The sequence below is a fragment of the Sciurus vulgaris genome (genome assembly GCF_902686455.1).
Source record: "Sciurus vulgaris genome assembly, chromosome: 4".
In the NCBI taxonomy this organism is placed as follows: domain Eukaryota; kingdom Metazoa; phylum Chordata; class Mammalia; order Rodentia; family Sciuridae; genus Sciurus; species Sciurus vulgaris.
The window spans coordinates 9,613,642-9,625,440 of record NC_136464.1 but is presented as its reverse complement, the minus strand read 5'-3'; the positions used below and the strand labels follow the sequence as shown (position 1 = coordinate 9,625,440).

Sequence of the window (11,799 nt, the reverse complement as noted above, 5' to 3'; positions counted from 1 at the left end):
TGTATGATCGCCGGCCCAGGCCCAGGTGGGAAGTTCAGCTGGTTTGTGCCAGTGCAGGGTGGAGACAGGTTGTTTGCCCGGCTGGTTGAGGCGGCTCAGGGCCTGGGCCTCTGAGTGGAAGAGGAGAAAGCCTGGTTGTTGGAAAGCAGACTCTCTGGAGGCAGCATTCAAATTCCAGACCGGCCCCAAAGGTAAGTGGAAAGCAGAGCGTTACACTCACTGCCAGGCTGGGAGCCCAGGTCGTTGCAGAGACCCCAGCGGGGGATTCCAGATGCAGCCAGGCCTTCCCTCCCGGGATCTGAAGCTTACCCTTCACAGGTGTTCACTAGTCTCTTCAGTCTGTTCAAAACCTATTTCATAATCCCAAGGATCTGGAATTCAAAGCCAGCCTCAGCAACTTAGTGAGGCACTAAGCAATTTAGTAAGACCCTGTCTCTAAATAAAATACAAAAGGGCTGGGGATGTGGCTCAGTGGTTAAGCACCCCTGGGTTCAATCCCTGGTCCCAAAAAAGAAAAACAAACAAAAAAAATCTCTAGTTCAGATACCCAGTTTTTAATAAAATTATTAAATTTATCAGGTGATTCAGTGTCAAAAATTAATCACTTCAGATTATATGAAACTGGCATTTCATACGGTTCAACTTGGTGGATGCAGAAAAGTTAATAATAGCAACACTTAACATTTTCTAGTGAAGAATCACCTGCCAAATAAATGGAAGAAATAAACTGCAGTGATAACTTTTAATCTTTTTTTTTTTTTTTTGGTATTGGGGATTGAACCCAGAGGTACTTTACCACCGAGCTACATTCGCAGTCTTTTTTATCTTTTATTTTTAGGCAGGGTCTCACCAAATTGCTTGGGACTTTGCTAAATGACTGAGGCCACCTCAAACTTATGATCCTCCTCCCTCAGCCTCCCAAGGCCATAGAATTACAGTGGTGTGTGCCACTGTGCCTGGAGATGAATTTTAAATACCTGAAGATTTTTTCATTCTATATGTGAGCCTGAGATTTTGTGTGTGTGTGTGTGTGTGTGTCCACAGCAAATGGCATGAAATTAGTAAGGAATCACTGTTTCAATTAAAGAGTTCTGGTGAGAGGATTGGGGACTGGGGTGACGTCACTTGGGATTTTCTGCTTGGGGGCATTTTATCTGGGCCTCACTTCCAATGATTGTTCAGGCCGCAGAGCCCACCTTTACTACTCCCTCAGAATTGGTTGAATAAATAAGCAAACCAATGGGTGAATTTTAAGTTTTTTGAGAAAATAGCACCATGAAAGTCCTATTCCCGTGGAAAAAAATCTCGAATTACAAGGCAGGAGGCTGAGTTCTACTTCCAGCTCTTGTCCTCCCAAACTGGGTCTTTGGCAGGCTCCTTATCTTCTCCAGCCTCAGTTTTCCCACAGGAAATGTCTCTCAGGCATCGGCTCTGGTTTCTAAAGACTTCCATAAACAGGTTTGTCCACCTTGGAAGGGAAAAGGGAAGGGAAGGGCTTAGTCCTGCTGGTGTGACAGGGTCTCAGGAACTCAGGAACATGACGTCAGGGTGGGAAGCACCGTCATTACGGAGATCCTTAGTAAACAAACCAGGTCACTCAGTGAGCACGGTGGGATGACTCTCCCCGTCTTGGCGATTTTCCACCGTGGTTTCCCTACTACCCTCTTTCCCCAGCAAGGAAACCATTCTGCTTTCATGAAAATATGTGCAGAAGTGAAACTGACTTGACGAAACAAGTGTTTAGAGTAAGAGCTATGAGAACCATATGTTGTTGGCGAGCCGTGGGCTTCACGCCTCCTAATGTCTGACACCGGGCTCTGCTGCCACCGGCGGCGACAAACCAGTCACGCCGCATTTCCAGGCTGAACCCGATTAGAAACAGAAAACACAAAACACTCGGATGAGCAACGCTCCTCCAGCTCTCTGGCCCACAGGCCCCTTTGTCACTGTTTGTGTCTGTACGTACATGTGTACACTGGCATGAACTCAGACCCAGGAACAAACGCCTTCCAGAAGCGTCTGCCAACCCCAGGGCGGAGAATAGAAGCACCAGCCCGTATTGGGAAAGCAGTCTGGGTGGCATGTTGCAAAAGAAAACCCTTCAAAAGTAATTTTCCATGATGTGGCTGCAGAGATAAACGTTGCACATCATCTGGCTTTTGAGTCGGGGAGAGCAGCAGACAGAGAGGGCCTCAGAGCCCCTCCATCTGCAGCCTTGACACCCTCTCCTTTCTTCCAGTTGCCCCTGACAAAATTCCGAGGGACTCTGGACTCCTTGAGTCACCATGGGCAACGAGAACAGCACCGCGGAGCACCAGGTGGGTACCGGGAGGGGAAGCTCCTCCCCGGGGTCACACGGCTCTCTTAGCTGACCTTGACCATGCTCCTTTCTGCTCCCTGGCATCTCCTCTGGGCCCAGGAAGGACCAAGCAGAGCCCCAGCTTGTGCCTAGACGCACGTGGGCACTCATCTTAGCGTGGAGGCATTTCTTCTTGCATTTTTGGAATTTTCTTGTTTTACAAGCCACTAGCATTAGTTTTACTTTTCATGCTGAGCTTCTAAAATTGATGTAATGAGAATACGGCACGTTATTTCCCGGACTGCCCACTCATCACCTTAACACCAATTGAGCAGAGGAGGTTCAAATGCAACTGGCTTCTTCCAGCACTCTTCCTCTACATAGAGCCATGGCCACTAAGAGTGACTCTGAGGTTGATCAGGGTTGAGCAGATGAAATGCAAGATGTTGTTCTCCTGTTAGGCAAGGTCTTCGCAATTGAGGAATGGGCTTTTAAGTGGCTGGTTGTGCCTAAGGCTGGGAATAAAATGTATCCAAATTCTACCATGATCCACATTAAGTCTGAGAATATTAACAATGTCCCTGTGAGAAACGATCAGGGAGACACACTTTCCCATTTACCTCACACATGGTGGAAATCTTGGATTCGGGGTATTGAGTTCTTTGAATGAGAAAATTGGATCTCAAAGCCAGCCTACTGCAATTTATTTTTCCCTTTGCCATTTTCTTCCCTACAATTTGCTTTTCTCAAGCAGGCAAACAGAAACGGTCTAAAGAAAAGGTGCAAACTCCAGGGATTTTAGGGCAGGCAAGAAATGATAGGTGCGGGTGGGTATGAGACAATAGGGAGAGGTGGGTACTATGGCCGACAGGCGAGTTCTTGTCCAGAGGCCATCAACTGCCTTCAACTCCAGCTGGTGGTGGCCATGTGGAATGTGAGCTCCGTGTTGCAGGATTTTCCTGTTTCATTAAAAGAAGCCCGAAGCCCCTATTTTTCTATGACGTCTTGATTTTTTTTTTTTTTTTTTTTTTTTTTTTTTTTTTTTTTTTTGCGGTGCTGGGGATTGAACCCACGGCCTTGTGTTTGTGAGGCAAGCCCTCTACCAACTGAGCTATATTCCCAGCCCCCCAATTTTTTTTTAATTAATTTCTTACTTTGAGATAATGGTAGATTTACATGCAATTTAAAGAAATATTACAGTGAAATCCCATGTACTCTTTACCCAGTTTCCCTCCAGCATAACTTCTTGAAAGACTGTGTAGTAACCCGACGCCTCTCAATGCCCTTTGGAGCCAGACCCACTTCCTTCTTGTCCCCTGTTCCTAACCCTGGCAACCACTAATCTACTCTTGACTTCTATTATTTTGTCATTTTGATAATGTTATATAAATAGAATCATAACATGTGTGACCTTTTAGGACAGCTTTTTTTTTTTTTTTAATAATTCTCTTGAGATTTATCCAAGTCGTATGTATTGCTGAACAGTATTCCACTGTGTGGAGGTGCTATATAGTTCCTTGAATCTTTCATTCACTGAAGCATAACTGGATCATTCCTCATTTGGGGCTGTTACAAATAAAGTTGTTGTTTTCATTTCTCTAAGATAAATACCCAAGAGAGCAATTGCTGGGTCATGTGATGGTTGCCTGTTTAGTTTTAAAAGAAACTGCCAGACTGTCTCCCAGTCACTATACCATTTTATATTCTCACCAGCTATTTATGAGCAGTTTCCAGTTTCCCTGCCTCCTGGCCATCATTTGGTGTTATCCCTACTTGATGTCGCTGGTCTGCTGGACGTGTGTGATCTCATGGTGGTTTAAATTTGCATTTCACTGATGGATAATGATGTTGAAAAACTTTCACATGCTTTTTTGCCAATTGTAGACATGGTTTCTTTTTTCAAAGTTTCAGTTATCTGGGGTCAACTATGACCTAAACGTATTAAATGGACGAATTCAAGAAATAATAATTTATAAGTCTTAAACTGTATACTATTCTGAGTAGTATAATAACATCTCACACTGTCTTGTGCAGGATGGGTACCATTTGGTTCAGTGTATCCATGCTGTGTACATTACCCACCCGTTAGTCATTCAGTGGTGCTTGTATTTAAGTAACCCTTACATGGCAGCCTAATGCTACATCACAATGCCTATGTCATTCATTTCACTTCATCTTATCATTGGGACAATTACATCACCTCACATCACAAGGAAGAGGGTGAAAAAAGAGACCACAGTCACATAACTTAATGTGTTTTGTTATATAATTATATTTTATTATTAGTTATTGCTATAAATCTCTTAATGTGGTTAATTTATAAATTAAACTTGATCATAGGTATATATGTATAGGAAAAGCATAGTAAATAAAGATGTCAGTATTACTGTAGTTACAGGCATTCACTGTGGCCTTGGCTTGTATCCCTGGTGGGTATATTCTTATCCACATTCTTTTTTGTTAAATATCTGTTCATTTTCTAACTTGATTATCAGTATTATTATTGTTGTTATTTTAGTGTTGAGTTTTAAGAGTCCTTTATATAGACTAGATAGTAGTCCTTTGTCAAATTATGGTTTGAAAGTATTTGCTCTTATTCTGAAACTTATCATCCTTTTATCAGGGTCTTACAAAGCAAAAGTTTAAAATCTTGAAGTGGTACAATTTAACCATTTTTCTTTCATGAATAGTGCTTTTGGTATCAAGTCTAAATATTCTTTGCTCATCTTTACATCCTGAAGATATTCTTTTTCCTAAAAATCTTTAAATTTTACATTTATGTTCCAGTTCCTGATCCATTTGGAGTGAATTTTTGTGTAAGGTGCTAAATTTAGGTTGAAGCTCATTTTCTTTTTTTCTTTAATAAATTGGGCTGGGGATGTAGCTCAGTGGTAGAGCACTTGCCTAGCATGAGGCCCTGGGTTCAATCCCCAGCCCCACAGAGGGAGGGACGTGACTATTTTTTAGAACAGTTTTAGGTTCAAAACAAAATTGAGCCAAAGGTGCAGAGATTTCCCATACACGGCCTGTCCCAAACAAACTAGCCTCCCCCATGTCAGCGTCCTCCGCCGTGTGATACATTTGCTATGATTGATGGACCTACGCTGACATCCATCACCCGGATGTTGTACCTTCCATGAATTTTGACAATTGTATGGCACGTATCATGCTGAGTATTTTCACTGCCCCAAGATCTCTGTGCTTTGCCCCTCCCCATCCTTCACCCCCTGGCACCTCCAGAGGTTTTTTTTTTTTTTTTTTTTTTACCATCTCTGTGGTTTTTGCCTTCTCCAGAATGTCGTATAATTGGAATCATGCAGCAGCATTTTTTAAGATGGGCTCCTTTCGTTTAGCAACGTGTTTAAGGTCCTCTGTGTCTCACGGCTGGGTGTTGGTGTCTTCTTAGCACTGAATAACTCTCCATGGTCTGTGTGTGCGAGACTTTGCTTATCTATAGAAGAACATCTTGGTTGCTTCCACATTTTGAATAAAGATGCAGTAAACATCCACGTGCAGGTTTTTGTGTAGACATGTTTTAAGTCCTTTGGGTAGATAGCAAGGAGTGGACTGCTGGGTCACATGGTGAGGGTGTTTACTTTTGTAAGAACCTGCCAAACGGCCTGCCTTAGTGGCTGAGCCACTTTGCATTCCCCCAGCCAGAGAATGAGGGCTCTTATATGTTATGGTCCGGGTCTTAAATGTCCCCCAGTGTTCATGTGTTGACAGTCCCCAAGGCAACGGGGTTCAGAGGTGGAGTCTTTGATAGGGCATTGGATCATGAGGGCTCTGACCTCATGAATGGATTAATCCACTTACGGATTCGGATTTGGAGCTTAATGGTTTGGGGAAGAGGCTTTGTTATAAAAGCTCTTTCTCTCTCTGCTGTCTGGCTACCATGAGGTGAGTTTTTGCTTCCCACAGTGATGTTTTGCCTCATGACAGGCCCTAAGCAACAGAGCCAAGCAACCATGAACTGAACCCTCAGAAACCATGTTCCAAAATTAATCCTTCCTCCTTTCAAGTTCTTTTTCTCAGGTATTTTGTGACAGCAATATAAAGCTGTGACATATTTTCTGACCAACACACTATTCTTCCAAATTCTCGCCAGCATTTGGTCAGTGTTCTGCATTTTGGTCGTTCTCGTAGGTGTGTAGTAGTATCTCATTGTAGCTTTATTTCCCTGATGCTCGATGATGTGGAGAATCTTTTCAGAGGCAGCTTGCCCTCTTTCTCTCTCCTTTGGTGAGGGTTATGTGAAAGTCTTTGGCCCATTTTCAGTCATTGGTAGTCTTATTACTGAATTTTAAGAGGTTCGTATATGTTAGATAGCAGCCCTTATTCAGACATGTCTTGCAAATATTTTCTCTAGTGGCCTATCTTGTTCTCTTGAGGTTGAGGGTCATTTCTTAGTGTTTGTCGTAGTTTTTGCCCATTCCTGTCTTGCCAGCACCATTTGTTGAAAAGACCATTCCTCTTCCACTGAATTACTTTTGTATCTTTGTCAAAAACTCAGTTAAACTGCTTGGTGTCGTGGCCCCTGCCTGTAATCCCAGTGACTTGGGAGACTGAGATAGGAGGATCCAAGTTCTCATTCAACCTTAGCAACTTAGTGAGACCCTGTCTCTAAATAAAAAGTAAAACGGGCTGGGGATATGGTTCAGTGGTTAAGACCCTCTGGATTCAATCTCCAGTACCAAAAAAAAAAAAAAAAAATCATTTAAGCATATTCGTGTGGGTCACTTCTGGGTTCTCAGTTCTACTTCATCTATTGTCTTAATTACTCTAGCTACATAACAAGTCTTGAAGTCAGATACAGTGATTCTTCCCACTCTATTCTTCTTTCAAGTTGTTTTAGGTGTTCTGGGCCTATGGTTTTTTATATAAAATTTGGAATAGACCTATGTATACAAAAATGATTGCGGGGACTTTGATAGGAATTACAAACACTATCAAAGTGTAGATCGGCTGGAGAACAGACTTCTTTACTATGCCGAGTCATCTTCTCCAGGAACATATGGACTGTCCATTCATTTAGAACATCTTTATTTCTTCTCAGCACCATCATTTTGTAATCTTCAGTGAACAGACCCTGCACATGTCTTGTTAAGTTTTACTTAAATAGTGAGTTTTCTTTGGAGTGACTACAGATGGTGCTGTTTGTAACTTTGGTGCCCACACGTTTATGGTGAGTGCCTTGATTTTATATATATATATATTTTTTAGTTGTAGATGAACACAGTACCTTTATTTTATTTATTTTTATGTGGTGCTGAGGATCGAACCCAGTACCTCACACATGCTAAACGAGCACTCTACCACTGAGCTGCAATCCCAACCCGAGTGCCTTGATTCTTCATGTGCTCATGTTGTATTCTACTATGTGATGAGCCCATTTACCAGTTCCCAAGGCTATGTTGTCGGCATGTTGATTCCTTGGGATTTTCTATGCAGATAATCATGTCATTTGCAAATAGAAACAGTTTTGTTTCTTTTCTTCCATTCCCTATGCTGTTCATTTCTTTTCTCTTTTTCTTTATTACAGCGACCAGGACTCCCAGTGCAATGTTAATTAAGAACAGTGAGTGTGGGACCCTTCCCTTGTTCCCTGCTCCCAAGGGGGAAGCATTCAGTCTTTGCTGTTAAGCAAGACATGAGCTACAGGGTTTTTTTTTTTTTTTTTTTTTTTTTTTTTCATAAACACCCATGGTCAAGTTGAGGAAGTTCCTCTCCATTCCAGTTTGCTTATGGTTTTTAAAAATCACAAACAGGTGTTGGATTTTGTCAAATGCTCTCTCTGCATCAGTTGAAAATAACCATGGTATCTTTCTTCTTTGGACTGTTGACATGTTAGATCACACTTATTTTCAAATATTGAACTTGCCTTGCACACCTGGAGTAAATCCCACTTGGTTCTGGTGTATAATTATTTTGACATGTGTTAGCATCAATTTGCTAATATTTTGTGGAGTACTTTTGTGCCTAAATTCATAAGAAATATTGCTTCGTAGTTTTCTTTTGGGGTCTGGTTTTGGTATCAGAGTAATGCTAGCCCCACAAAATGAACTGAGAAGTGCTTACTCCTGTTTTCTGAAAGATTTTGTAAAATAAATCTTACATTAAAAAAAAAAAAAAGTTGGCAAGCGGTTTCAGTTATTTTTGAACACTCTGAACCTGGGAAGGGTGCCTGCTGGCTGGGTCAGCTCAGGTGTCGTGTCCCGTCCCCCCCCCCCCCCCCCCTCCCGTGGAAGAGTCCCCCTTGGAGGAATGTTCCCTGCTGCATCTGAGTGGAGGAGGCTTGCCACCTGCAGAGAGCCCTCCAGGGCAGGTGCAGCACAGGGCACTTGCTGAGCTTGGCATTCGCTCCTCATTAACAAACCCAGGGGATCCACTGAAGTCTGTGGATCTATTTAAATTCCCTGAAGTCCCACTGCTTTCTGTGAACAGGATAGAGCAGTGGTTCCGACCCAGGGGTGATTTTTGTCCTTCAAGGGGCCTTGGTCATGTCTGGAGACAGTTTTGGTGTTAAGAGCTGAGATGTGAGGGTCTCCTGGCATCTAGTGGGCAGAGGTCAAAATTGTTGCCAAATATTCTATAATGCTCATAATAGTCTCCCCCAACAAGGAATCGTCCAGCACAGAGCACCAACAGTGCCAAGAACAGAGGAGTATTTGCCTTCTTAACTGCTCTAACAGAACTCCTTGGGGCAGTGGGTAAACTTCCCTAGCTTGAGATAAATTTTGACCCAAATTCAGGCAAAGTGAGGAGGCCTTGGGTTTCTTCCCCTTGTCCAGAGTGGGATGCTCTTGTTACCTGGCAGAGACTCACAGAAATGGGATGCTCTGCCAGATGAAGGGTAAGGAATCTTGAAAGGCTCTTGCTGTGTGCATTTGCCAAAATGCTTTCCAGAAAGGGGCTACCGCTTCTCTCATCAGGGTGTGAGGGCCCATCTCACTGTGGCCTTGCAAGCAATGACTATTTTAATGCCTCAGGACCTCACTAATCAGAAAGGTAAGAATGCTTGGGGAGTTTAGATACCCTCATCCCACTCTGCCTGGGTCTTGCTTCCCAGGCCCACCAGCTCCACCCTGGCCTCCCTGCTGTCTGCCCTGCTGAGCGTCGGGGCTGCAAATTTTGCTCTGCAGAATTTCACTTTTCTCCCCTCACCAGGCAAGAGCTTTCCCCAATTCCTGGGGATCTCTACAGCCACCTGAGTTCCTCAGACCCAATTCAGCATCTGCCCCATCCTGCTTCTCCTCTTGCCTTCTCCTTCCTGGGCATCCCGATCTATTCTGCCATCTAAGACCAGAACCTGGGGGCCACCCCAACTCTGCACACTGCCACTCCCACATCTACTGCATCGCCTTGTGATTAATTGATGGCCTGGCCATTGTCCTTCTGAATTTTTGTGTAATTAGGACTTTGGGGGACTGCAGGAGACAGAAGCCCATCTCTAGCAATGGTGGACTGAGACAGGGGTTGTTGGCTGGTAGAACCGAGGAGCCCAAGGCTCATGGCTCAGTCCAGAGCTTCCTAAGAGGACCTGAGTTCCCTCCTCTCTGGGCCTCGCTCCACTTGCCTCTGTGATTCCTCAGTGCTCAGGGACATCCTTCAACCTGGCTGAAGAGAAGAGATACCTGTCCCAGCTTTAGGTCTCTGTGCTTCTGTCAGCTAGAGGTCCAGCCTGATCTGGCCTCCCTAAGGAATTGGACCAGCCCTGATTGTTTCGTGTGCCTTCCCTGGGTTCAAACACTGTGCCCAGAATGTGGAGGCTCTGGTAGTCCCCCCAAGTCATGCACCGCCCCTAGAGGGCACAGGCAGGCCCACTGAGTGCAGAGTGCGGAGCAGTTCCTCAGAGGACAGAGGCGGTCCAGATCCAGTACATCGTCTAACCCAAGGGTTCCCCTCGTTATCCCCACGACCCCTTCACCGCACGTCCGGATGGTCACTGATGCCTCTACGCTGGTTTCTTGGGCTCCTGTGCTACCCGCGTCACGAGGCCCCCATTCCTCTCAGCAGGCTCTTCATCTGTGAGGCTGCACCTGGGGTCTCTGCAGCCCGCTTACCAGAGAACTCAGGAAGAAAGACCTGAGCTGAGGAACCTCCCGTCTGTAGGTGAAGAGCAGGTGTGCAGGCTAGGGGCGTCACTGGGGCCAAGGATGAGGGACAAGCCTGCCCAGTACTGGGCTTGCTATCTTCACACATCCTCGCTACAGCTTCCTCTCCCTCTGTGGTCTGATTCCACCTGGGTGCCCATGGCAGGGTGGGCGAGAGTGTGTCCTGCACTTGGGGCCTGGGTGTAGAAGCCAGAGGCCTACAGGTGTCTGTTCCCCTCAGCCTGTCTTAACCGTAAGAACCCTTGGCTTTCAGCAGGAGGATGCCAACCCGCATAATGTCGTCCTGTGGCCTCCGAACCCTGACCCCGCGCAGGTACTGGATGTGTGTTGCCCTGCATGTGGCTTTCAGCCCCCCTAACATCTCTGGCTGCAGACATTTGGTGTGGCATGTACATTTAGATATTTAGACTTCTCCTCCTCCCTGTCTATCACCTACTCCTATCGACCCCTAGTAGAAATGAGCAGTACACGTTTAGGTTTTTAGCAATAACCTTTTGGTGTGCATATCCCCATACTGGCTTGGCTGAAGTGCTCTGAGTTGAGGAACGAGGCTTCTGCGGCCAAAGGATCAGGAGGCAGAAGCTGGGAACCAATCCTTTGAACTTCTGCTGGGAATTCTGTTGTCCTGGAGTGAGGCTGGGGAGGAGGCAGTGGCCCCACCTTCACCTCCAGTGGGCAAAACTCATTGTCATTAAAAAGTTCAAACTGCCTTCAGCCCTTGGTGTCACGATGCAGCATGCAGCTAGCTGAGCTCGCAGCTTTGGCTCTGCCGGAGGCCTTTGTCACCTCCAGGGATGGGACAGGTGAGGAGCTTCACCTCCTTCCACAGTGGGTTTTCTTGAAGAGGATGTCGGGGTTAGTGTGCCCGTGGGTGTGGTGGGGGAGGCAGAGGCCCCTGGCTCCTCGTGGCCTGCTCTGAAGTCCTGTCATGCCTGTGTGTCCGGGTTGGTCACGGAGGCGATGTGTCCTTGCTTTGAGAGGTGCTCCACCCTGAAGCCGGCAGCGGCTGGGCGTGCTGGAGGGATCTGCTTCTCTCCTGCTCCAGCAGGGAGGGATTTTGAGGTTGCGAAATAGCCAAACCTGGTGACGCCTTTGAACATGTGTGACTTCATCCGACTCCTCGTGAGGCGGGCAGGCCCAGGCGGGTCACTCCCCATTTGTGGATGGAGAAAGGGACTCAGATGGACGATCATCCTGGGTCCCCTGTGTGAGCGAAAGGGTGAGATTAGGACCCTGGTCCTCAGGGGTTACAGAGAACAGCCAGGCCTGTGGTTTCCAAACTGGGTTCGGGCAATCTGGGGGCCTCCGGCATTGCTTCAAGGGCTGGCCCAGACTCAAGGGGGACGTTTGGGGGGAGAATTCGGGCCACCTGCCCAGCTTTGCCTC

The 11,799-nt window shown here is 45.8% G+C and overlaps 1 protein-coding gene across 1 annotated transcript in view; it reads left to right on the top strand.

Annotated features, from left to right (window-relative positions):
* Positions 1 to 1,581: 1,581 nt before the first annotated feature.
* LOC306660324 (transforming acidic coiled-coil-containing protein 2-like) overlaps positions 1,582 to 11,799 on the top strand; it is a gene marked incomplete at its 3' end in the record, with an annotated part of 155,470 nt that continues 145,252 nt past the window's right edge. Inside the window, 3 exon segments of the mRNA XM_079138430.1 lie at positions 1,582 to 1,958; positions 2,240 to 2,318; positions 10,667 to 10,726. Coding sequence (XP_078994556.1) covers positions 1,901 to 1,958; positions 2,240 to 2,318; positions 10,667 to 10,726 — 197 coding nt within the window. The 5' untranslated portion in view covers positions 1,582 to 1,900.